Source organism: Perca fluviatilis, chromosome 15, assembly GCF_010015445.1.
Source record: "Perca fluviatilis chromosome 15, GENO_Pfluv_1.0, whole genome shotgun sequence".
NCBI classification, from domain to species: Eukaryota; Metazoa; Chordata; class Actinopteri; order Perciformes; family Percidae; genus Perca; species Perca fluviatilis.
In genome coordinates, this window is record NC_053126.1 from 27,616,331 (window position 1) to 27,642,422 (window position 26,092).

Genomic DNA, 26,092 nt, shown 5'->3' on the forward strand with positions numbered 1-26,092 from the left:
TGAGCTTGGCGACAACTTTCCGCTGTCTCTTCACTCGTTCCCTGTAGTGTCATTCACTGCGTTTTGTAGATTTTATGTAATTTAGGTTAACAAATAGACACAGACAGATACTAAACCAAAATACAAGTGTTCAATATATCGTACATTATCCGTGAGTCTCAAAAAGTTTGTCTGTGCATTCTTCTGTAGCACACTGTTCTAAAGCCATATCTCCATATCAGTACTATTTCGACGTCTGCCCTCAAACTGGCTTATATTATCTCCGACCCGCCCTCATGAGTCTGGCAACCAATCAAAAATGACAACCTGTGACCGTGACGAGATGTGCGTAGGTTGCAGGTCTACCGAAGGCGCGTTGGACCTGATCATGTGAGACACCTTTCGCTGTGCAGAGACTCTAGTCTGCTGTGCAGTTCACATCCTTGACTGATAAACACCAGAGTCACACTGAAGTATAGCAAATAATTACCAGATGAAAGTTAAATTCCGTTTGACCTTTCTCGCTCAGTCCATACGTACGCTTCACTCTCAGTGACTAATCTTTAAACGATTCTGCAATTCACATAGTTGTTTTCCTGTGGAAAGCTTGGCAAGTTGAAGGATAACTAGAGAAATTGAAGCTAGCCATTGATATTGATTGCAACCACAACTCCTAACGAGCTGTTTGTCTATCTCCCATAATACCAAATGTTACAGTGTTGATTAGGCTTATCCCTACTGACTGTGAAAACACTGCTAGATGGATTAAATATGGGGGTAAACTTCACACAAAGGCACATTCTCATATCATTGTCCTGGTGAAAAGCTTTAAATTGTGAAGCAGCATCAGGAGAAGATGAACTGCTGTTTTATGTGGCCATGCATGTTCATGTTGAAATGTGTTTCCCTCTGTTTAGATGTGGGCGTTGTCTCCTACGGTCTTCACTCTGCTCAGTCACAATCTGATGCTGGTCCACTCTGAGTTGGCCGTCTACTACCCCGCCGTACAGTACGCTGTGCTCTACACCCTCTACTCCCACTGCACCAGGTAACCCAACAGCCTGCTGTCCACCACAGCATTCTGACTTTTACCCACCTATTAGAAGATGTGGCCTCAATTGTTTAATTTATCCATTTGCACTTTCAAGTAAACTCTTATTTTGTCTTGTGTTCTGAATGGAAAAGAAAATTTTCAAACCGCAAAAACAAATTTTTCACTGTGGATTTAACGGTTTCACTGTTTTTGTTAAGATCAATAATTGCAATATGTCTCCAAAATAGACGTGTGAATCTTGACTGATCTCCTGATTCTATTATCATGTCTTCGATATTTGACTTGACAGAATGCATATGTAAACAGAAATGTTGTTAGGCCTACATTAAATTGTAAACAGAAATAAGTATACATTTAAAAATAAATAAGCAGAAACTTTGGCTTCACGTAATAACATTGTAAACAGAATTAACCATTATAGGCCTAGCCTACATACTGTTTCAAATTGTAAACAAAGACCACTATAGTAATAAATTGCAAAATGCAAACAGAAATATATATTTTAGGCCTAGCCCATCTATGGCGTTTCATTGTAATATCAACATGTACTAGTCTATCATACATCTAGATGAAATGGGTTAGGCTACTGAGAATGTTATTTTTCATTTGAACGTTTATGCCGCGGCCGAAAATTACATTGCGTTATAATGCGTTATAATCGATTATGGTGGGCCACTCCATCGATGCAGCATCAACACCTCTACTCCAAAAGACAATAAGTAATATTGTTAAATAATTGTCAGGTCAGTACTGACAATACTTTATTTATTTTTTTCGTAATCGAGCAGCCCTACTGTCGCTCATTGTAATAGTTACTTCTAAAAGTCCTCAAATGCTGTTGGCATTTCTTTGTTTTTGTATCGTTACATATTTAATTTCAAATTGATTTTAATATGTTTTGCTGTCAGTCTACACAGACATGTCTTTGATTTTATTTTTTTATTTTATTTTTATTTTTTTTTTATTTTTTACAATATGGAAGCGCCTTGGATTTTTCAAGTTTAAATAATACAGAGTGAACAGGAAAAACAACTAACTGCGAACATGGCAGGTGCGATTACGAGTTCTACGTGGCTGCTAAAGTGAAGAGAAATATTTCTGCAGGGACATTGCTATTTCAGAAAGAGGGAGATGGACAAAGAGAGACAGATGTCTTGTACTGCTGTAATGTATTGTCTTAACATCTTCCGTATTGAAAGAGTAATGAAACGGTTACAGTGCTGACCTTCTAAGATTGCCATTGTGGCTTTTATGTAAAAGTGTCCAGGGTGCTTATTCAGACTAATGTATGACGACTAAACTGAACTTTGTGTGTGAAATCAGTGCAGCGTTTAAATGAATCGATTGGATGCTGTTTAGTAAATTCCATGTAGGATGCCAGTGAGTCAGGGCTGGCATCCGTCCAGACTTTTTACCATAAGCTGCGTAATCTGTAATATGTTGTCTAACTTGATGTTTGAGGACAGTGAGGCTATTGTGGTGGCTTCCAAAATATGTCCCTCTTAGATGTTTTCTGTGTATTCCCTAAAGAATTTATCAAGAGACCAGATGCTGTGTTCTGTGTGACATGTCAGAGGTTTTATTGTCCCATTCAAAGTCAGGATTGAAGTAAATGCACGGAGTAACGGTTACATGTGAAAGCTGCTCTGTGGTTCCTCCTTAACTGGCCCTGTGTCTCTTCTCTTTGATTGTCCAGACACGATCATTTCATCTCATCCAGCCTGTCGTCTTCTCCCTCCCTGTTCGATGGCGCGGTCATCAGCACCGTGACCACGGCAACAAAGAAACATTTCAGCACGCTGCTAAGTCTTCTGGGAGGTCTGCTGGCGAAGGAGCACCTCTACCCCGAGGCCAGGTTCTTCATCATGCCAATTTACACAACAGAACATGTATTTAACAGTCAAATGACCAGTCCGTAGTTGACACAGTTCCATCAATGCGCATCAACATAATAGTCCACATGGAACGTTGTCCCCTTAATTGTCCGCGCTATCCACTCCTCGGGGGTGCCACTGTGACAGTGAGGTAACAGGCACTCTGAATGTGCCACTTTGGTCTTGGTACACTAGGAGTCACGCTGGGCTTTCCAACAATAATCTCCCTCATAACCAGTTACATCAGCTGTCGGCACAAGCACACACGGTAGGGCTGCACAGATCTTGATAAAATGAGAGTTATGACTTATTTTGTAAGAATTGAGATCATGATTCTCATGGTTCACAATTCTCATGGCAAGTGTTTATTTTCTTCTGTGACCAATAGAAATTATTTGGACTATTTCTTGTCTGTGAAAGTGCCCTACAAAGAAACCAAGTAAGCATATGGACTTATATTAAACACCATTTATAAAAATACCACCATGGTCGACAACATACCGCCACATAAAAAAAAAAAAAACATTGCTATACCTATCTATTAATCTTAATCCCTATTGACCTTCAGTAGTACAAATGATTGGAGGAAAAGGGGTCAAAAAAAGTTATGTGCCCAACAAACCAATCAGATGGGACGTGATGGAAGTAGCCTCCCACAACTGCTTTAGACACAGCAGTAGAGTTGAGACAATGTATTATCGTACTCAACCTAAGTCGAATAATACTATCAAGTTAGGAGAAATTTAAATAAGTTGCACCAAAAATGGAATAAATGGGATATGCAAATGTGTACATGTATACTACTTTTGTAGCATATTGTTCATTCATTGAGTACACAATAAGCCATCTGATATTATTTATTATTTATTTTTACAGCCTACATTAAGGGCAACACACATCAACGTACATGCCTAGCTTTACTCCTCAAACACCACCTGTTCACCACAGCCTACAACCTCCCTCTGTGTCCTGTCAACTCTGTAAAGTGTCCTTGGGTTTTGTGAAAGGCGCTATATAAATGTTATTATGCAGTTAGCATACCCAGCCAGAGTAATATGTTCGCAAAAAAGTTGGTGACAGTAAGTTTTGCTGCCAACTCTGCCTCAATCTCACTTTAATGTAACCGCGTAGAGTGTAGCCTAGGCTATTTATTACTGAGGTTGTCCCTCACAAACGTACTCCGACTGTATGAGTTGAGTATAGCCATATTAATTCTACATACAGTAAAATATCTGTTAACCTTAGAGCTAGCACACATTTACAGTGACATTGTCGCACGTTAGAAAAGCTACAGGCTAGGCTTGTGTCTGCCTCCGACGTAACCACGACCAAAGACAGCCTGACCTCGCTGATAGCTTTGTGGCTCATTTGATTGGTTGCGCGTTAGCGAAGTGGTAGGTACAGGAAGAGTCTGTGAGCCTTGAAGTGTATTTGTGCGTGCTGCAGCAGGGACCGATTATGAGCTCTCATTCTTAATATGCAACTCTTCAAAGCGAATATGGTAGAATTGTTGACCTTCAGATGCTTTTTTTTCCAGTTGATTTTAATCCATCAGTGGAGTGAAAGTGACAGGAATGTATGACAAAATGTCTGTAGCCCCAGCATGGTTTCAGATTTATTCATCTGAGCCAAGACACCAAGCTAACCAGCCAACAAACTCACGAGAAGCAACTGATGTTTGTGTGACTAATAGCTCTGCAAAATTGGCAGAAGTAAAAACTACATTTCAGCAAGACCCCAACATTACTGGATACAATTGCTGATACCTTTGTGTTGGTTTGTCAGGAGGCTGCTGCTGACCTGGGCTCAAGAAATCTCTGTGCTGATGAAGAAGTCGGACACCTACAGCCCTCTCTTCTCCCTGCCCTCCTTCAACAAGTTCTGCAGGGGTCTGCTGGCTAACGGTGAGACCCACATGTCCAGCATTTCCAACAAAGAATTCTTCAACTTGGGTTTTCCACATGCTGACAGGCTGTGATATTTGTCATTTGTTGTTGCTCAATGGTTTTCCTCCTCGTTTTCTCTGGATAGGTCTTAATGAAGATCAGAATATCTGTCTTCAGACCTGCCACAGTTTACAGGCCCTCTCTTCATCTCTGTCAACTGAGCTGCTGCAGAGGTGAACATCATAGTTGCACACACAAAAGCTTAAAGGTCCTATGACATGCTGCTCTTTGGATGCTTTTATATCTGAAGTCTCTTTTATATAGACCTTAGTGGTCCCCTAATACTGTATCTGAAGTCTCTTTCCTGAAATTCAGCCTTGGTGCAGAATTACAGCCACTAGAGCCAGTCCCACAATGAGCTTTCCTTAGGATGTGCCATTTCTCTTGTCTGTAGCTTTAAATGCTATTGAGGAGGAGAGAGGGGGGGCAAGGTGGAGGGTGGGTGTGTGGCCTTGACCAACTGCCACTTTGCTCGTTTGCAAGCCATGATGTCTCTCTCTCATGGGCGGGCCAAATTCTCTGGGCGGGCAAAGCAGAGAAAGGGGAGGTAACCTTGCTCCTTATGACATCATAAGGAGCAAGATTCCAGATCGGCCCATCTGAGCTTACTTTTTGTCAAAGGCAGAGCAGGATACCCAGGGCTCGGTTTGCACCTATCGCCATTTTTAGCCACTGTGGGACCATAGGCAGGCTGGGGGAACTCATATTAACATTGAAAAACCTCATAAAGTAAATTTTTCATGCCATGGGACCTTTTTTAAACTGCTTTCGGGCAGCGTTTAAAATGTGATCTTTGAAGTAGAAATGTTTTCTTATTGCTTTGTACTTTTCATCAGGTGTGCGGATGTGTCCAGAGTCCAGTTGGTCCATTCAGCAGTGCGGGTGAGGCAGGCCTATGGCAAGCTGCTCAGGACAATCCCCCTTGATGTGGCTTTGAGGTAAGACTGCTGTACTGCTGGAGGGCATCTACAGTAAAATGGATCTGTTCTCTGCATACCAAATGTGTTTGGCATCTGGTAGGGTAGTGGTGAAGGTGTTAGCACAAGCTGATTGGCGTGCAAGTCACACTATGAAGAACACTAATGAAACTAGAGTTGAAGCTAAAGGAATCATGGAAAGGTTTAAATCTAGGGCAACTGTTGTGACCATTCAGTTAGAACTGAAGAAGCCTCTCAGATGAGAGACGAAGTCTTCAGAGCACCTTTTTAACTAAGTCCAGTTACCCTTTATTTAAACCCTTCCTTTGATACTATGAAAACCTATTTTCCTATGTGTTTGTGTGTAAGTGACTGATAGGAACAACAATCTTTGACACTGGTCCAGTATTAAGTGTGAACGCTGTAACCAGCAGCCACAGACCGGGCTGAAATGTTACCCTATGGGACAGATGTGCATCACTAAAAGTGCTCGTTTTGTCACTGACGGTCTCAGATTATTATTCTAAATGTCTGACAACATTATGGAAAGGATCCCTACAGAGCGAGACCTTTTTAAAAGCTCTTTAAGACCTTTCTGTTTAACCAGAAATGGCTCTGAGGTCACTAGCGCTAAACCCACCAGACTCCATTTAAAAAAGCAATACTTTTAGCATGTATGGATCCAGCATATTTTAAATCGGTAAATTATGTGTTTATTTCAAGCCAAACTAGAGTTGTGATGGTTGGAAAAGTGGAAAGAAGACCCAAACCGGCTTTCCATAGTTTTATTTTGTTTGTCGACTGAATGTAGTGTATTTTATATGGAGTCTGGTGACTTAAGCAAATGCAATATCGCGGATGAGTTTGTTTAAAAAAAAAGAAAAAAAAAAGGATCTTACCCTTAACAGAAAGGTCGACCTCCTTAGAAATCCTTTCCATACTGTTGTCAGACACTTAGAATATTAATCTGAGTTTGTCAGCAGAAAAACAAGCACTTTTATGAAGGTGAAATACAAGCTGGACAATTGTCCTATTAACTCACAACTTGTTTTGCCGCTGTAGCGATCTCTCTTAATACTGGACCAATGTCAAAGATTGTTGTTCCCATCAGTCACTTATACACAAAAACATAGGAACATAGGGTCCAGGTTGGAAAAAAACGGAAGTACTCATGTTCTGGGGAAAGTCAGTGTATTTGTAGTTTTTAATCTCTCAGATTATTATTATTATTATTATTATTATTATTGTAGTTTAACACAATACAGATGTTGATGAATTTGTTGACACAGTTGGGTGTATGCCTTATTAATCATGCATGTTTGATCTTGTTTGTCCACAGTAACCACAGCCACCCTGAGATGAGGGAGATCTCGCTGGCCATCCGACACCACATGAGCCGAGCACCAAGCAGCACCTTCCACCCCCAGGATTTCAGCGACCTCATCAGCTTCATCTTATATGGAGTCCTGCACCGTGGAGGGTACATGTGATAGAGCGATGATCAAATGCATAGATTTTAGACAAACTCTGTTACCAGGCCTTTTCTCTTACCAGTCCCAGGGATAGAGATAGATATAGCAAGGCTCAGACCGCCTTTATGTAGCAGCATACAGCTTGCCAAAACGTCCTGAAATGAACTCATGGTGAACTTCCTAGCAAACTATAATAGTGGGGTCCTTCCATTTTCTAATGTGTAACTTTAATTGTTGGAGAAAAAAACAGTATTTCTTTTCTCTTTACACAATTTATTTGGGAGGTGGAGGGGATTTTTAAAATACACCATTATAGTTTTTCCCTCTACAACCAAAAGTGTGTGTGTGTGTGTGTGTGTGTGTGTGTGTGTGTGTGTGTGTGTGTGTGTGTGTGTGTGTGTGTGTGTGTGTGTGTGTGTGTGTGTGTGTGTGTGTGTGTGTGTGTGTGTCAGAATGTTATTGACACTGAGCTTTACATTTCTCGATCCACAGCAAGGATCCCTGGCTGGAGCGTCTGTACTACAGCTGCCAGCGGCTGGAGAAACGGGAAGGCCGAGCAGGTGTAGAATGCAGCCGGCCAGGGGTAGTGCCAAGGGTGCAGTTGAAAACCGAGGCGGTGCTGTGGCAGTGGGCAGTGTGGGAGGCCGCACAGTTCACTGTACTGTCCAAACTCCGAACACCGCTGGGCCGAGCCCAGGACACCTTCCAGACCATTGAAGGTAAAGAGACTGGAGCTGAAATCAACCTAACTATCTTTGTTTTACCATCAACCCAATAATATAATAATAATAATATAGTTGATTTTTATAGCACCCTCGAAAAACAATAGTTAAGTGCTTTGATGGAAGTACATAAAAATAAATACTCATAAACATATATACCAATCATTGTTATAGTGAAAATAGAAGATGGGATACCTTTTTAAAGGACCGTAAAAACGACAAAGGTGTATGATGCGGTAAAAAGACAGCATCACATAAAAGCAAGTCTATACGAAAATAGTCAGTTGCAATATTCTTTGCAAGCATCAGCCTTTCCCCTAGAAACCATAATTAAGAACAGAATGTATCAAACAAATATTCTTAACTTTTATCCGTCTTTTCTTAAACAATATAGTACCTTTTTTTTATTTTTTATAAACCAACATTCCCCCGTGTGTTTTCTTTTGGACGCTGTTTTGAAGATGAACATTGTCGTTTAGGTACCCACATTTTAATACCGAAGATTTGGCTGACCTCTTCTCCCAGACAGCCACAGCTGCTTCTCCTGTCTCCCATGTTCTCTTTCTTTGTGCGAAGGGAGTGCAGAAAGGGGGGACATCCGTTAACACTTGTAAAAGTTAAAAGAAATGAGTTGAGTTATTGGTTGCATTTTGAAGCAGGACATTTTACTTCCAATCATGTTACGAAATAAATCCGATTTTTAACAAAAAACACAGGCACTTTGGTGATATCCCCGTAGTTGTGGTCTTGAAATTCCAAGTCCTCTTTATCTGAGGCCGAGGCAAGACCGGTTCAAATAGCGGTCGAGTACTACAACACTGCCTTGTTTGTAGGCCATTGTTTCCTATATGGGGACACCTCAGAATACAATTGTTGTGGTCAATGTGCAGTTGTTTCTTTAAATTAAATAAAATCCAAAAAATATTTATTTTTAACTTAAAAAAAAAAAAAAAAAAGTATTTATATTTTGAATTGCTTACATAGACAGTAGAGCGATGACAGGAAACAAGGAGAGGTAGTTGGGGAATGACAAAGGTCCCCCGTTGGGCTCGAACCAGGGACGTTGCGGTTCACAACCCCTTAACCTCTAGGCCACCAGTGCACCGCAGCCTTCCATTGTTTTTCTTCTGCGTTTCAGGAATGATCCGCAGCCTGGCTGCCCACAGTCTGAACCCAGAGCAGGATGTTGGCGCGTGGGCTGGTGCTGGAGGGGATGGCGATGGTCACCACTCCAATCAGCTGCGCCTCGCTCTGCTGCTTCAGTACGTGGAGAACCTTGAGAAGCTTATGTACAACGCCTACGAGGGCTGCGCCAATGCTCTCACTGCCCCGCCAAAGGTGGGTCATTTAAGGCTCCATAATCCACTGCTGGTTATAGATTTGAGATTTGGAAATTTGATTATGCAGAAGAAGTGCTGGGACTATGGAACATAGTTTGACTATGAAGTAGTGTACATTTTTTCACCTATTTTTAATTTAGTCTTAGTCTTGTGCCAAATGTCCTTGTTAGTTTTAGTCATATTTTAGTCATTCACATATATATTTTTTTTGTTAGTCAAGTTTTAGTCGACTAAAAGTCTCGTCATTTTAGTCAAAAGAGAACTCAATATATCTTAGTCAAGTTTTAGTCAAAACATTTGTCTTTTTTTTAAATAACAAATTATTTCTGAGATTATTTCTGATAACCATTTCAGTCAAATAGTTATGACACGTTCAGATTTTTTTTTTGTCAATATTGTACGTAAAATGCCACCAAATATCGAGCCTCTTCCTTATTTCACCAGTAAATTCCTAAATACGACAAAAACAACCACTGGATGGGAAAAGGATATTTTACAATAACTTTGAATGCAGCACGAGGCTGGCGAGTTTCAAGTGAACGTAACATATGTGGTGTTTTTCAGACAACGGCAGTCTGTAGCTGTACGTCTCGGTGTTGGAATCCTCTACTGTAAAATACAGACAAACTTTTACACCGTTTAGCTGTCAGCATTTTAACAGTGTTTAATCCAGCTGCTAGCTAACGGTAGGCTAACGCACCTGCTGTCAGGTGTAGTGTTAACTAGGGTGACATGCAGCGATGTTTCGGTTGCCTCTAACGTCCTTTTCGGAGCACAGTCATTTAAGTGGCACCGAAATGATAGGCTAACTGTCGTTAAGGCACCGGTACCATATTAGCACCGGGTCTTGGTACCCAACCCTAGTAACAGCTGAATATGTCCATCTCATGATGAAAAAGTAGAGGCGATTCTAGACGAAAATGAAGAGCGATTTTATTTTTTGCAAAACATTTTAGTTGTCTTTTTTTTTTTCGTCAACAATAATGCATGTTAATTTAGTCTTAGTCAGCATTTTTGGACATTGGCGCAGTCTCGTCATCGTCTCGTCTTAGTCATGGAAAAAAAAAAGGTTGTTGACAAACCTATTTAGTCTCGTAGACGAAATTAACTCTACTATCAAGGCATTTAAATGGGTTTAGAATGACTTACCTTTAGTCATTGGCCTGTTTAAAAAAAATTATAATCATAATACTGATGAACTCTCCTTCTCCTTCCCTGTGTCTCAGGGCATCAGGACTTTCTTCTACACCAACCGTCAGACATGCCAAGACTGGCTGACGAGGATCCGTCTGGCACTGATGAGAGTCGGCCTTCTGTCTGGCCAACCAGCAGTAACCATTCGCCACGGCTTCGACCTGCTTACAGAGATTAAAAACATCAGCACCCAGGTCAGTACAAATACACAGTTATTTAAAAAAAAAAAAAAGTAATAATACACTTGTAAGTGGTACAAAAAACGTAATCCTTTTTCATAGGACATACTGTGTTACTCCGGGGTGTAACTTCAGGTGGTGTGAAATGTCAGCATTTGTAATATGTGGTTGTTTGACAGTATCGGCTGGTTAGATAAACAGCTTGTTGTGTTGTGCTCATCAGGGTCCAGAGCTGGAGGTTCCTCTGACGTTGCTGGTGGAGGCTCTGTGTGAGCTGCGATGTCCTGAGGCCATCCAGGGCCTGGCAGCCTGGAGCCTCTCCACCACTGGCAGGGGGCTGGGCTGGCTGTCGTCGGTCGCCCTGCAGGCTGAGGGACGGTAAGCAACGCCGCCTTAACCAAACGTCCTCACACCTCAGCCAGATCCTCAACAAAATCATCCATATCCACTTGTGTGTGTGTGTGTGTGTGTGTGTGTGTGTGTGTGTGTGTGTGTGTGTGTGTGTGTGTGTGTGTGTGTGTGTGTGTGTGTGTGTGTGTGTGTGTGTGTAGGTTTGAGAAGGCAGCTCTGGAGTATCAAGACCAGCTGTCTGCAGTTACAGGGATGGACTGCAGCATCAAAAGCTCTGAATGCTGTCTGCTCAAACTCTCCAGCCACATGAGCAGCCCCAAACACACCAGCAACGGTAACCAATACAAATTGAATGCAGCCCAACTACTCTATAATAACGCATAACTGTTTGCTTTTTTCTGCATTTGCACTTCAGTCGTTATGTCTAAATTGAAATGAATGACCCCAGAATTTAGTTTGATACAAAGATGAGCTTGTAGAAAACAGGCTTGTGTTGATTCAAAGTTTACTACTGTTATTAGAGGGCCCGTTACTGAATAATTTATAAAGTTGTAAATATGCTTACCGACAGACTTTGTGACCTCATTCCAATCTACTCTCCCTGTACATATAATATACATATAAAACAAGGAAAAAGCATCATATATTTAGGGTAAAAAAACGGGAACGGAAATGCACAAGCTTCAGTATGGTCTGCAGAGGGCCACAGGTCTGGAATGAGGTTGATAACACCATAAAAATGTGTTTCTGTGTCGGCTATTAAAAAGAGACTTAAGACAACCGTTACTACTAAAATATGTTAAAGCTTGAAACTCAACGGCTGGGGACTTCTAAACAAGTGACTCTGAAATCTTTATTATAATTTATTTCATTTCTACGGTTATTCTCACTTGTTATAGGTTCATGTTTATTGCATTTTATTTAACCAATGCTTAGACTGATGGACTAAATTAATGACCACTTAGATAGAGCAAAGGTAGTCAGTGATAGAAAATTAGATTGTATTTGCGGTGGTAGCTGACCTGGGGATGGTGGGTCCACGCACGGAAAGAGGTGCAGAATTCTTATATTAATTGTACTGCAAATACTTTTGGCAACTTTGTAGAACAGCTTAAATAGACAATCTGCCCACAGTCCCATCCTCAAGTCTATAAGGGTGCAGGGGCAGGTACAGCATACAATCTTTCAACAAACAAAAATAACATAAATTTTGCTCTTTGACAAAACAAAAGATACCACAAGTTGTAATTCTTTTTAACAGCCAGATGCTATTCACCTCTTTTTTGACCTTCTGCATGCAAGACAAAAAAAGAAACTTAAATGTTACTGTATTTGTTAACTTGTTGAACATGAACACAATTGAAATACAAAATGTTTGCAACGTTGCAACCCGCCGCCGGTCCCCAGAGCAGCATGGTCACCTGGAGACTCCGGTACAGTCTGACTCTGCAAAAGGAGATACCATCAGCGCTATACAGCGGAGCGTTCAGATCCAGTCAAATCAGCACCAGCCGCGTGTGCATATACAGTACTGACTGTGGATGAGAGGGAGGCTGGCTGCTGAAAATCAAATTATATTATATAATACAGGTTTCCTTTTTTTGCACCTGGGCCCCTATAAACAAACTTCAAATGGCTTACCAGGGTGTCCCATTTCACTTATCTGCATTATGTCTTAGGATTGTACTCGTCTTTTACCTTTTTGTGAATAAATTGAACTTAAAACCTAAAATGTGTAGGTGTGTAGCTGAAAAGCAATGAAGCAGTTGTGTAACATCTGCATCATATATCTGCTGCTCAAAATGTTCTTTCCTCCTGAAAAGGTGACAGCAGAAAGACGGTGCTGCTAAAGTCCGGCGAGTGCTCTCCTGAGGTGATCAACTTCCTGGCCAACAAAGCGTCTCAGTGTTACGTTGCCCTCTGCGATTGGCCCTCTGTTAAGGAGTGGCAGGCCACCGTCCATGCCCTCAAACAGAACTCCACCAACCCACTCAGCATCAACCTGCGGACAGATTTCAACTACATCCAGGCTCTAAGTCGCTTTGAGGAGGGAGACCTGGCCGAGTGTGGAGCTCAGCTGGAGCTGCTGCCCGGAGAGGACTGCAGCTCCCTGTCCAGCACCAAGGACAAGCTCGGTGAGTGCATCAAGGACACACTCTGGAAAATCTTTTTGAAGAAAGATTTTTTTTAAATTCCTGATGCTCAGATTTTTTTATTTTATTTATTTTAATAAAGAAAAGAATGAAATGGCATTGTGATAAAGGGAATTCAGTCTGTCTACTAAGAAGGAATACCATAATCAATGCAGCGAAGTTTAATACCATTATTAAAGGGCCCATTAATAACCTAAAATGTGTGTAGCTGAAAATCAATTAAGTGGTTGTGAAGGATCTGCATCTTAGGGAATACAGGAGGAATACCACAATCACCATATTTTATCATGCATTGAAAGCCTCAAATAGTTGGATTGGAAATCAATTTGTGTATTTGTAAACAAACTTGTACTGTGTAAGATGCGAAAGTTCCCATTTAGCCTCAACCGTCTGTATGCGTGTTTTCTTTTCTTTTCTTTTTTCCCAGATCTGAAGCGGCTTCTGCCCTCCATGAGTCCAGATCCAACAGAGCTGCAGAGAGCCATCGAGGTACAGCTGCTTCGCTGCGCTGTCAGCGCCATGACCAAGGCCGCTCAAACGCAGGAGCAGAGGACCCCAGCCAATCCAGAGTGAGTGTTCACATGGATCGAGTGTCCTGTCACAGTTCTTGAGGTGGAAACAGAAACCAGTATCTGGCCCTGAAGGGCTCAGGGATCTAGGTTACCTTGGTTAGGGTTGGTAGAGGAGATGGGTCTGGCCAGACTATGATTGAACAGAACCAGTTTGTATGACGTGCTATCCGATCCCGGCGTGGTTTGTGTTTTATAGTTGTTGTGAATGGTCACCCTCGCGAACAGTCTCTCCTGGAAGGCAATCCTAGTGGTTGTGAACACACGGTGCCATTCTTTAACAAATGGTCTAAAAAGACTGTTCACTGTTTTGGCTTAATGGTCCCTCTGGTTCACGGTGTGTTTTGTTTATTTGAAGACCAATCTGTTAAGGTTTCGAAGCTTTTCTAATTGTTGGACTTGCTTTGTAAATATGGATGCACGCTTTTCTTTTACTTTTAGTACAACTCCGTTTACATGCCAGAGTTCTGCAGTCTCTTAGTAAATTGTGTGATGTGATCTTGCAGTACGTTGGTGCGCTGCCTGAAACAGACTGGACGGATCTGCTTGGGTCCTCTTCGCCTCTCCACTCTCACTCTGTCTGATGCCCTGCCCACCCTGCCCACCCTGCAGCTCCACTGCACCGCCACCCTGGAGAACACACTCACTGGACAAGAAGTATGTACACCCATACTTTACGCTTGGCTATAGGTTATATAAAAAAAGTGCATTCAAACTCTTGAGTGTTGTGCATGTACAGCTTGCTTTGTTTTTTGCAGTGTTTGGACGCCAGAAAATGTAAATTATGAAGAGAAAATAGATCACAGCTAAAGATCCCTCATGCTTTGCTCAACACAACATAACGGTCTGTTGAATGACGGAACTGCTGTCAAATTAATGTAGAGCGTTGCTTCCTAAGCACTGTTTGGCTTGTACAGAGGCTGTGTTAACCTACAAAGTAAATGCAAAAGAAGCAACAAAGTAAACATCACTATTGTTCTGACCAAAGAGAACAAGCTGGCGGTTTAATTCCCGGTGTGTTTGTATTCTTTGCAGGACTGTATGATTCCTCTGTGCAGTGAAGCTCTGAGCTCTTGTAAGCAACAGGATGTCCAGCCTTTCCTTCAGGCCCTCCGATACACCATGTTCCAGAGGCAACTGCTCGACAAACTCAAAGGTAGTTATCATTGACTAGAAAAGCTGCAGATTGATGGGCTACTCAGGAGTTTTTTGTTGATCTGTTAATATTTTTTTTAGATATTGAAGAATCGCACTGATTGTTGGATGAACTAACCACTTAAACTAAATGTTGTTATGACGGACCTAAAAAAATAATACTCATACCTCTCACCGTTTTGCAGATTGTGCAACAGCTGTCGGCGTTTGTAACAGTGACATTTCTTGATGTCACTTTGACCTGACCTTAGAATTGGATTTTTTTCAAATTTGGATTTGGCTGTTAAGTGTGAAGATTTGACTATTAGTTTCTTTATTTTTTCCATATAGACATATCTGGCACTCATAAAATCCATTGGCATTTGAAGTGATGAGTTTGACCACATCACCATAGTCAAAAGGATCCACCACAGTTTTATAATGAACCGAAAATATTTATACACTTTTCAACGGTGGCAGTCACCTATAGATCAGCAGTGGGGAACGCTGCTCAGCGCTCTCGCCCTGCTAGAATATAAAAATAAAATGTAATGCACACTGACTGACCTAACAAACCCGTATATTGTATTAAGGTTTTTCCCCAGGAGGCAAGCAATTTAGCCAAATGTATAAATCTACAGCATGACGAGCTTTTAAGGTGGAGCAGCGGCAACAGGAAATGTTTGGTTTGCCTCAACAGGATCTTAGCACAGCTCTGATATGGCTGAAAGTAAACTGTAAAATAAGGATGATATGCTAAGTGTACTGGGGCCCATGGAAAGACCCTGTGTTTGTCCACATGAGGCTCTGAGATTTTGCCATCTCTATTCTTGTTCAGGTTACTCTACATCCATAGACGGCCACCTAATGGAGCTTTGTCTGACCGCTGTCAAATTTGCCCGGAAAAAAGGCAACATTGCCCTGGCGTCCCGCCTGCTCAGCCAATGCAGTGACGGTACACAAGAAGAGGAGCAGAAGGACGAGCTGAGCCAGGCCTTCAGGCGTCTCAACCTGGAGGGCACTCTGGGGGAGAAATGGGGACCAGAGCTGCAGATCGAAAAAGCCAAAGTCCTGAGAACTGCAGGTGACGAACGGGACACGTTTTAAAAGCTGCACACTTCTTTTGCGAGAATGGTGATTTTTGACAAGGACAATTTCCACTACATCTGTCCAGAGCAGCTTAGTCATACAGCCACAAGAACAGCAGTACTGACCACAACAGATTATTTTAGAGCCCTTTAGTGAGAAATCGGTCTCCTAGGACCCACAGAATGAGCCTGCATGATCCAGCACACACACAACATAATGATGTAGAACAGTGACCAAAAACATTTTGACAGTCTGATCCTAGCTGGCACATTTATTGCCAGGTGTCCTCCGTTTCTCTGCTGGCAGAAACTACTGTATTTCTGCAGCGTGTCGATGATGTCTTCAGTTTGGTCCTAAGCGGTGTCTCTGTCCACAGGCCAGTCCATGACAGCCATGGAGATGCTGAGCAGGGCTGCCTTGTCCTACTGCCACATGGGGAAGAATGAAGGTGCTGCCTGCCGCTCACTGCTGACACTCTGCAAATGGCTTTTGGCTGACTGGAAGGACATGACACCTCAGCTTAAACAGGCATGCTCACCTATCAATGCAGCTCAAACTTTAACATTGGTCTGACTTTGGAAGCATGTATTTTTTTTCTTTTTTGTAAAAGTAAACAAAAGCCAAAGCTGCGATATTCAGCTGTAAAACTTTAAAAATGCTTTCCTTATCGTAATGTATTTCTCTTTTACAGCAGGTGTGCACTGGGTTGTGATGTTATTAAGAAAATGATTAACAAAATGATTTAAAGCCTGGTGGTTTTGGTTTAGGTGGTAAAGAGGTCAGGAGCAGTAAACTCATCCAATGCTGTGGGCAGCATGTCACCTCTGAGTCGGAATATTGCTGCTCTGCTGGAGCTTCCCCTTGAGGACCAGGGTATTCCCCACATCATCGCTGAGACCTCAGGTAACATTTACAGTACATGCACATTGGCATTATTAAGACACATTCATGGTAAAAGTGTCCACACTCAAATGTTAAAGTCCTCACACCTCTAGACGAATGTAGACTCATCCAGCTCGTCCTTACGCATTCATTAACCTCTAAACTGTCGTACAACGGGCAGTGTAGGGTCGGGTTCCGATACCCGGTGCTAATATGGCACTGATGCCTAAACGACCAGCATCTACCGGACCGATTAGCAACGCAGATTTTGGAGCCTCATTTCAGTGCCACTGAAATGCCTGCGCTTCTCTGTGATGGTCGGAAACGGACATTACAGGCGACGCTAGGTAACCCTACACTTGACAGCATTTAACGTTAGCCTACCGTTAGCTAGTAGCTGGATTAAACACGGTTAAAATGCTGAAATCTTAACGTTAAACGGTGTAAAGTGTGACTGGATTACACTGTAGAGGATTCCAACACGGCGACATTAAACCGTCTGCAGCTGCCGATGAAAAACGACGCAGATGTGTGCGTTCACTTGAAACTGGTAGCCTTAGCCTCGTGGTGCATTCAAAGTTATTGTAAAATACCCTTTTCCCATCTTGTGGTTGTATTTGTCATTTAACAGCAATGTACTGGTGAAATAAGTTATTGTTATAAGTTATTACATTATTAATAAATGATTTAATTTTGACCTTATGGCCTTATCAATAAATGAGCCGTTCTTTTATGTCGCCGAATGTTTTGTGCTTTAAAAAAAAAAAAAAAAGGCACCAGCCCCTTTTTATAAGTATCGCTTTAGCACCGGTATCAGAAAAAACCCAAACGATACCAACCCCGGGGCAGTATGCAATTTTGTTGGCTGGTGGCATGTAATAGGAATGTGTCCGTGCGGAGTGGTACAGTCCCTGTACTAAATGTAGGTATCCACTCAGTTGTGTTGTTTTTTCTAAACGATACTGTAAGTTTCCAAGAAATTCCTTCAGGACAATAAAATCATCTTATCTTAAACCACCAGTGTCTTACCATTGCTAAGGCATTGAGGGCTATTTTCCCAATCAAAGTAGAGCACGGTTGTTTGATTCTACCTACATTTTATTCTTGACGGTCTTCCCTGTGCAGTGAGCGTGGGCGTTGGGGAGCCAGACTTTGTGCTGGGCCAACTCTACCAGCTCTCCACCAGCCTGGCTCCAGAGATGGCCAAGTCCTGGGCAGCCCTGGCCAGCTGGGCTTACCGCTGGGGCAGGAAAGTGGTGGATAATGCCAGGTTAGTGGACCCAGTGGAATACATGTATAGTTACTGGCTTGGAGCTTAACCTGTATGATCTAATGCAATTAATTCTACATCTCTGTAAAGTTGAATCTCTGGTTGTTTGTCGTCAGAGAAGTGTTGATTTAACTCAAACCACTTATTCAAAACCCCATCAGCCCTTAGAAACTGCTTACTGATGGACTATTTCTTCTGATTTCCTTTTGTTGTCCCCAGCCAAGGGGAGGGATTGCCTCTTCTTCCTGGGGAAAAGAAGGAGATAGAGGAGCTGCTGCCAGCAACCACCAGTGAAGAAGACAAGGACACCATCTTCAGCATTCTAGGACAGGCCATGTGTCGGCCTACTGGCATACAGGTAGAGTCTGCCTTTTGTAGCCAACAACAATTCAGTCATCTCCAAACCCACAGGCCCAGAAAGAGAGAGTCATTAAATAATACGTAGACAAAAACAAACTATGTAAAATGTGTAAATATACAATACCGGTTATATCAATGATACATTTTAATTTAATAGAAGGGAGAAAAAAAATTGTCATGTGCTGTCACGACACCTATTACACCTTACCCACTACCAGGGATTAACTCCTGTTAATTCATATTACACGTAATACCATCCAAAGTTAATTCTTGTTCATTTTGTTTGTTATAGATCATTGTTCATTTTTGATTTGAGGATCCTAATAACGTTAAACAAACGCTGTTTTGTACTATAACTACCTGGCGGGCGCCCAAGTAGAACCTATGTATGGGAAACACTGCACCATCATACTCAAAATGTATTATTCAACTTGCAGTCCTTGACATGGGTGATGATTGGCTGCCAGGCCTTATACAACTTATCAATAAATCTCCTCAAAGTGAATTTAACTTGCTCTAACTGCAAACACTGCATTAGATCTCTTCTGCAGTGAGTGTAGGTTTAGTTTTGGAAGATTAACTACTTCAACAAGTACTCCAGTATTGGTGAGATGTTTGAGTATGTCTGCCCAGTACTCACAGAGTAGGGAACTAACCCTTGAGTCCCCAGAGTAGAGCTAACAATTCCCACAACTTGGGTTAGCCTCTTTGGTATTAGTAATAAAAGAAGGTGACTGCTCTAAAGTAGACACTCAAATGTTGGGTGTTGGAACATCTAAGGGGTCAGAGGTTCTGATCCTTTACTTTCCCAAAAAGTCTAGTTAAGTGATGTTGTGTTGTCTTTAGCATGGCTTTAAATGTTCATTGCTGACCAGTGCAGATTGTTCTGAACCCACTCTTGTGTTGTGTGCCAGGATGAGGACATGGCTCTACAGCAGGAAGACGACGAGGACGACATGGTAGACGTGATCTGGCGGCAGCTCACTGGCTCGTGCCCCTGGCTGGGGGAGGCGGGCCAGCCTGTCACAGATGGTCTGATCCGGGTTTGGAGACGAGTGGTGGACCGCATCTTTGGCCTCTACCGGGTCTCCTGCCAGGCCTATTTCACCTTCCTCAAGCTCAATGCTGGACAGGTGGGACTCAGTAACAGCATCTGCAGGATTGTTAGGGGTTACACTGTTCAGACCTAATGACTGTGAAGCGCTGTGTTGCCTTTTGAAGACCAAGACTGGGATTGAGCGCAGCCTTCTGTTCAGTCCATCACCCCTGGTGTCTGTTGTGTGTTTTAGGTCCCTATAGATGAGGATGACCCCAAACTCCTGCTGTCCAGTCAGAGCAGCAAACAGAGCAATGACGATGTGATCGTCATGGCAACCCTGCGTCTCCTCCGTCTGCTGGTGAAGCATGCTGGTGAACTGAGGGAGGGACTTGAACTGGGCTTAGCCTCCACCCCTACAGCACCCTGGAGGGGTATGTCATTGTGCAAAACAAGCATCCTCATATCTTTCCATGCCTGTGTCTGAAAGTCTGGTGGTGGTACATTCTCAGAGGCACTTTACTGGTCCTGTGTGCACAGGGACAAGTTTAGATTTAGAGTTTTTAAACTTGCTTGCTTACCTGTACACTGGGCGTTACAATTATGTATATCCAGATGAACAGAAAAGAGTATGTGGCAAAAGCTGGTTAGATGCCTAAAAAGATCAGAATATGAGAAATATAGCAGATGCATTCATTTTAGTGTTACAAAACGTCACTGGTGACTGTGGTGGACCCTGATTGACTTTTTCCAAAGACAAATTTAATTTAAAAAACAATGTATTGCAACTTTTTGTTGAGGTATAAAAAGTTTCAGTATACATTCCACGTTACATTCATTCGTCTTCAAAACGTAGGGGGAAGGGAAGAACCTTTTCTACCCTTTCATTCTTACCTTTACTGTGCCAACCTCTAGCATTTATTTGTCCTGTCAATATTTAGTTATGCCTGTGTTATGCTACAGATATGCAATCGATGATTCTTTGCGCAGACTTTGTTATCACAGCAGAGCATGTGATGTAGAGCTCAACTCCATGCAACGCTTTAACCAGGACTGCGCTGTGTGCTGCCGAGTACAGCAACTGAATCCACCTGATGAAGCCAAATTCAAACTTTGCAAGGTTTTGAACAAAATGGGCCATGAGACTCAGTCGAAGGCTTTCTCAGTCTCTATTGCTGATGCCATGCAAGGAACTCAGCCTTTCTTACTGTGCTCCACAGTGTTTAAAAGTATATGTATATTATCTGGTAGGTATCTGCAGGTTATGAAGCCCATCTGATCTGAATTAGTTATGATACCTTCTTTCCTTTCCTCCATACAATCTAGTTAAAATGGCATACAAACTAGTTAATTTCTAACATAATCCTGCCCTTACTGCTGCCTTTTATAAACTGTAATGTGTGTCTTCCTTAGGTATCATCCCCCAGCTCTTTTCCCGTCTCAACCATCCAGAAGCATACATCCGACAGAGCATATGCAGCCTGCTATGTCGAGTGGCCCAAGACTCTCCACATCTCATCCTCTACCCTGCCATTGTGGGTTCACTCTCCTTGGGAGGGGAGGCTCAGAATGCAGGTATTCTTTATTTCTGCTGAGCTGGCTATGTGCAGCTCCTCAAAGAGTCTGAACGTGACTTCATCTCATTATCTGGAACCAGACACTCACAACGATGATGCCAAGTTTGGCTACATTTAACAGTGGAACAACTGACCACCACTGGTCAAAACTACATAAAAGGTTTCCGCGGGGTCTTAAAAAGTCTTAAATTCACTGAAGTATTGTGTTTTAGGTCTTAAATAATTTTTAACAGGTCTTAATTTTCCCCCGTCCATGTAACACTACCTCTAAAGCTAATTTATTATTTTTTCTTAATTCTGTGGTGTTGTAGTTATTTCTTCCGCTAGTCCAAATATAATTTCGCTGTATTACGACTACAAAGGAGACCAACATGCTACTTATATATCAGCCAGTCAGCTTTCGTGTTATTGGTGCGAGTCTCTTCCGGATTGTACCACCGACGTGAAACTGATTTTATTCTTCAGCTATAGGGAAGTTCAAGTGTAGTGATACTTGGCTTAATAAAACTGATGGTTTTAAATTTCATTCATAATGGTCATACAAAGGTCTTAAAAAGTCTTAAATTTGACTTGGTGAAACCTGCAGAAACCCTGTACATAGCAAATGGGTTTTGAAAATACAAATTCAACAATGAACAATTTGTATTGACAATTAACAACAATGATAATTACCAGTAAAACTGTAAACACTAGATCTGAAATGTGTTGACAGGGAGTAAATTGCCGTCAGCTCTGCCCACCTTCCTGGGCAGCATGCAGGGAGAGGGCCTGGGTGGAGAGGAGGAGGAGCAGCCCGACGGCGGCGAGCCAGGAGGAGCGCCAGAGGAGCTGGCGACCTTCTGCTCCAGTCAAGACCAAGCCATGATGCAGGACTGTTACAGCAAGATCGTGGAGAAGCTGTCCTTTGCCAACCCTACCATGGTGCTTCAGGTAGGGGGCTGCACGCAGTTCGAGTCGTACACTGTTTTATGATCATATTTTCAACCAGTCCTATGCTGGAAACATTCTTGCTCTTATAGACTTTGGCAGGACGCCTTTTTAAATCAGATTCATGCTAGAGTCTTACGAAGTTGCTAACTAGTCCTGTGTGGTGATCAGGTCCAGCAGTTGGTGGGTGAGCTACGCAGAGTGACCCTACTGTGGGATGAACTGTGGCTGGGCGTGTTACAACAGCAACACATGCATGTCCTACGTAGGATCCAACAGCTGGAGGACGAGGTCAAGAGAGTACAGAACAACAACACACTGCGCAGGTGAGGCTCACCTACTCATACCTTAGAAGCAGAGCTCCTTCCAGGACTTCCAGTCCATTCTTTACTAACGGCTGCATTTAGCCTATGAGTTTGTTTGCAATATTATGCTCATTTTCAGGTTCATACTTGTGTTTTAATGCTTAAAAAAAAAAAAAAAAAAGCTTATTTTCTCACACTGCCCTTGGCTGCTGCACCTGTATTCCCCCTCTGTCTGAGACACTCCGCTGTCTCTTTAACCCTTGTATTGTCCTTCGTGTCATGGGGACTTGGTTAGTTTATTTACATTTTGTATTAGCCTGTCTAACACGTTCGATCGCAGCACAGGTCTCTTTGACCTCCTGTAGCTCAGTTGGTAGAGATGTACCCTCTGAAACTAGATTTATATTTGCCGTGGTGTTCCCGTCGCGAGGTGCGCGAGCCAGAAAATGACATCGCCACGTCTTTCGCGTCCAGCCCAGTAGTTGAGGCGTGTGGTCATGCGCCACCTCCATCTAGAGACGCGATCAAACGGCCTTAAATATATGGTAAGAGAGAACCACTCCACTAGAAAAAGGAAGAGGCGTTTTGCAGAAGGGTGTTTTTAAATACACGCTTTGTCATAGCTAAAAACTGTCTCATGGAAAGAGTGTTCTTAACATTGAGAGGCAGACTTATTTTGACTTGGAGGTAAGTGCCAGCAACGTTAATAGAGTAGACAAATGCAATGTTTGGCGGTACGTCAATGTTTACCGTGGATGTGTTTTCTACTGTTGTCATTCAGCCTGCTTTCCTTTACTTCCACTATCTACGTCTTCTGTACTACTTCTTGCTAAATCACAGATTATACTGTATTGTTTGTACGCCCCCCTGGCATTTCGGAGAATACGGTCATTGGACCCTGTTACACTTGCTTGTCAGTCTAGTGACATTCTTTGTTGTGCTGCAGGGATGAAAAGATCGCCATTATGCGTGAGAAGCACTCTGCTCTGATGCGTCCCGTGGTTTTTGCCCTGGATCACGTCTGCAGCATCACGGCAGCTCCAGCAGAGACGCCACACGAGACCTGGTTCCAGCAGACCTACGGCGATACCATTACCTCTGCCCTGGAGCGCTTGAGAAACCCCACCAACCCTGCCAACCCTGCCAGCAGCTGGCTTCCCTTCAAACAGGTGTGCGTTTGTTTGTTTGCACCTGTATATGCATTTTAATTCCTAAGGATTTCAGACAGATCCATTTGCATGAATGTAGGTTCAGTAATACTTTAAATATATCATTAATACAGTCATTATACATTGTGCACAAAACCTTTTCCAAGTTTGAGCTAAGTTTGACCGTGTGTGTGTGTGTGTCTGTCTCAGATAATGATGAGCCTGCAGCAGCGTGCTCAGAAGCGAGCCAGCTATCTGCTTCATCTGGATGAGATCAGCCCTCGCCTGGTGTCTATGACCACAACAGAGATGGCCCTGCCAGGCGAGGTGTCTGCATCAGATGCTGTCACTATCCAGAGCGTAGGCAACACCATCACCATCCTGCCCACCAAGACCAAGCCCAAGAAGCTCTTCTTCCTGGGCTCAGATGGACGCAACTACCCATACCTTTTTAAAGGTAGGGGACCAGCTCACAGCAGTGAATATGGGTGGGAAATGCATACATTCTGTCCCCTGTTAGGCGTGTCTGTTCTATTGTAACTACACGTCAGGGCTACACTAGCCGGATTTCCTTCTTTTTGGCCGGATGTCCGTCACCTTCCACTTCCTTTGTGTTGGCGTTCTGAACTCCGGTGGATTTCTGAGGACTATGGTTAACTGCTCCTCAGATCTCTGCAGGGTAAATCCAGTCAGCAAGCTAGACTATCTGTCCAATCTGAGTTTTCTATTGCTCCACCAAAACAACTTCCTTCCCGAGGCTTTTTAGCAGAGGCACCGTGGCTCCGTCCGGCGCTTAGCGCCGCCCAAGACGATTGTGATTGGTTTAAAGAAATGCCGATAAACCAGAGCACGTTTTTCTCCCATCCCGGAATGCTGTGTGGACTAGCCGGACCCTTCTCCTCAGCACTGTGGAGGAAGGTCTGGCAGAGCGAGACTAGGGCTACAATGGCCCTGAAGATACCACATGGAGACAGCAAGGTCTATATTTAGTCAGCCTGGGCTGTTTGTGTTTTCTCCTACAAGTTTCTTAAAGTTAAAACCACCTCAATGTTTTAATTTTCCACTGCCCTAAACAACTCTGCATAAAACAGTAAGTTCAGAAGCTCTGCACGAGTTAATGATTACAACAAACCGGTACTTGTTTTGCCCTGATGTCACTTTCAGGTCCGATAATATCGTTGCACTTGCAGTTATAATACTACAGATGCAATATGGCACTTGTGTACAACCTGAAAATCAGATCATTTGTGTGTTTGTTTGGTTAGGTGGATGGACGAATGAGAAAAGAATGAATTGGAGAGTTATGGCCTAAACTAAGAAATAAGTCAGGTTGTAGTACTTTCCCCTTTTTATTAAAGAAATATCTCCTAGTGGTATTTGTCCATGCACACAGCTTTGGTTTTGTTTGTTCAGGTTTTGAGAGATTAAAAAAACATCACTATACACTGGAGATGAATGGAATTTAGTTTGTGGTCCGTTAACAATGAAACCGCAACACCTTATTCCAAAAGAGTTGTTACTGTGAGTAATTCACAGCCCTCACGGTTTAAAAAAAGAGACCAATCAAAACCTCTCTGACGCAGTCTCAACACGGATTGTAAGCTTTGATGTGTGTTACATTGAATGACATGAAATTGTACAGTGTGTGTGTGTGTGTGTGTGTGTGTGTGTGTGTGTGTGTGTGTGTGTGTGTGTGTGTGTGTGTGTGTGTGGTGTGGATCTTTGCCATTTTCTTAAACTTGACTCCTCCTGTGCATTGCACCCAAAACAAGTTCTGAATTGGAACTAAATCAAATTCAATATGGCCTCTGAATGTTTGACGCTGTACCTGGTGTAATAGTTAAACAGTGTCCGTAGTAAAGATGTAGTGATTATCTATATAAACCTTGTCTCTCTCTCTCAGGTCTGGAGGATTTGCATTTGGACGAACGCATCATGCAGTTCTTGTCGATTGTCAACACCATGTTCACCAAGATCAACCAGCAGGAGCAGCCTCACTTCCACGCCCGCCACTACTCTGTCACCCCCCTCGGAACCCGATCAGGACTCATCCAGTGGGTGGATGGAGCCACGCCACTCTTTGGCCTCTACAAGCGCTGGCAGCAGAGGGAGGCTGTGCTGCAGGCTCAGAAGGTACCGTTCTCTGTACTATGCACCTGTAATTTATTAAGTAATTGTACACTTGATCAGGTGAACAGCAAGAATTAGTTTATCAAAAAAGGCCATTTTCTGACAACCTTTCCTGTTGTAACCCATAGCAATTTCAAAGTGTTTCATTAGAGCATCTTTTTTTTTTTTTGGACCTGACCAGGCCCAAGACTCATTCCAGCAGCAGCCGGTGCCTCCAGTACCCCGCCCCAGTGAGCTCTACTACAGCCGTATCGGGCCCGCTCTGAAGGCAGTGGGGCTCAGTCTAGATGTGACTCGACGAGACTGGCCTCTCAGCGTCATGAAGGAGGTGCTGAAAGAGCTAATGGAGGCTACGCCCTCCAACCTGCTGGCCAAGGAGCTGTGGTGTTCCTGCACCACGCCTAGCGAGTGGTGGAGGGTCACTCAGGTAACCGTGGCTGTTAGCATTTAAAAAATGAAGAATTGATTAAAACATTTTCCTTAA

At 42.8% G+C, this 26,092-nt stretch overlaps 1 protein-coding gene across 1 annotated transcript in view; it reads left to right on the top strand.

The window, feature by feature from the left end:
- The window catches only part of smg1 (SMG1 nonsense mediated mRNA decay associated PI3K related kinase), a 58,605-nt gene that overhangs the window by 14,538 nt on the left and 17,975 nt on the right, over positions 1–26,092 (top strand). The window contains exons 14-42 of the mRNA XM_039826000.1: positions 897–1,027; positions 2,730–2,888; positions 4,693–4,811; positions 4,939–5,026; positions 5,690–5,791; positions 7,110–7,250; positions 7,735–7,961; positions 9,103–9,302; positions 10,531–10,692; positions 10,901–11,055; positions 11,229–11,362; positions 12,852–13,163; positions 13,609–13,750; positions 14,257–14,407; positions 14,786–14,906; positions 15,723–15,968; positions 16,350–16,501; positions 16,741–16,876; positions 17,981–18,125; positions 18,345–18,483; positions 19,400–19,618; positions 19,775–19,955; positions 20,935–21,096; positions 21,811–22,028; positions 22,197–22,351; positions 23,277–23,499; positions 23,689–23,935; positions 25,382–25,611; positions 25,790–26,035. Coding sequence (XP_039681934.1) covers positions 897–1,027; positions 2,730–2,888; positions 4,693–4,811; positions 4,939–5,026; positions 5,690–5,791; positions 7,110–7,250; positions 7,735–7,961; positions 9,103–9,302; positions 10,531–10,692; positions 10,901–11,055; positions 11,229–11,362; positions 12,852–13,163; positions 13,609–13,750; positions 14,257–14,407; positions 14,786–14,906; positions 15,723–15,968; positions 16,350–16,501; positions 16,741–16,876; positions 17,981–18,125; positions 18,345–18,483; positions 19,400–19,618; positions 19,775–19,955; positions 20,935–21,096; positions 21,811–22,028; positions 22,197–22,351; positions 23,277–23,499; positions 23,689–23,935; positions 25,382–25,611; positions 25,790–26,035 — 5,043 coding nt within the window. The remainder of the gene's footprint in view (positions 1–896; positions 1,028–2,729; positions 2,889–4,692; positions 4,812–4,938; positions 5,027–5,689; positions 5,792–7,109; positions 7,251–7,734; positions 7,962–9,102; positions 9,303–10,530; positions 10,693–10,900; positions 11,056–11,228; positions 11,363–12,851; positions 13,164–13,608; positions 13,751–14,256; positions 14,408–14,785; positions 14,907–15,722; positions 15,969–16,349; positions 16,502–16,740; positions 16,877–17,980; positions 18,126–18,344; positions 18,484–19,399; positions 19,619–19,774; positions 19,956–20,934; positions 21,097–21,810; positions 22,029–22,196; positions 22,352–23,276; positions 23,500–23,688; positions 23,936–25,381; positions 25,612–25,789; positions 26,036–26,092) is intronic.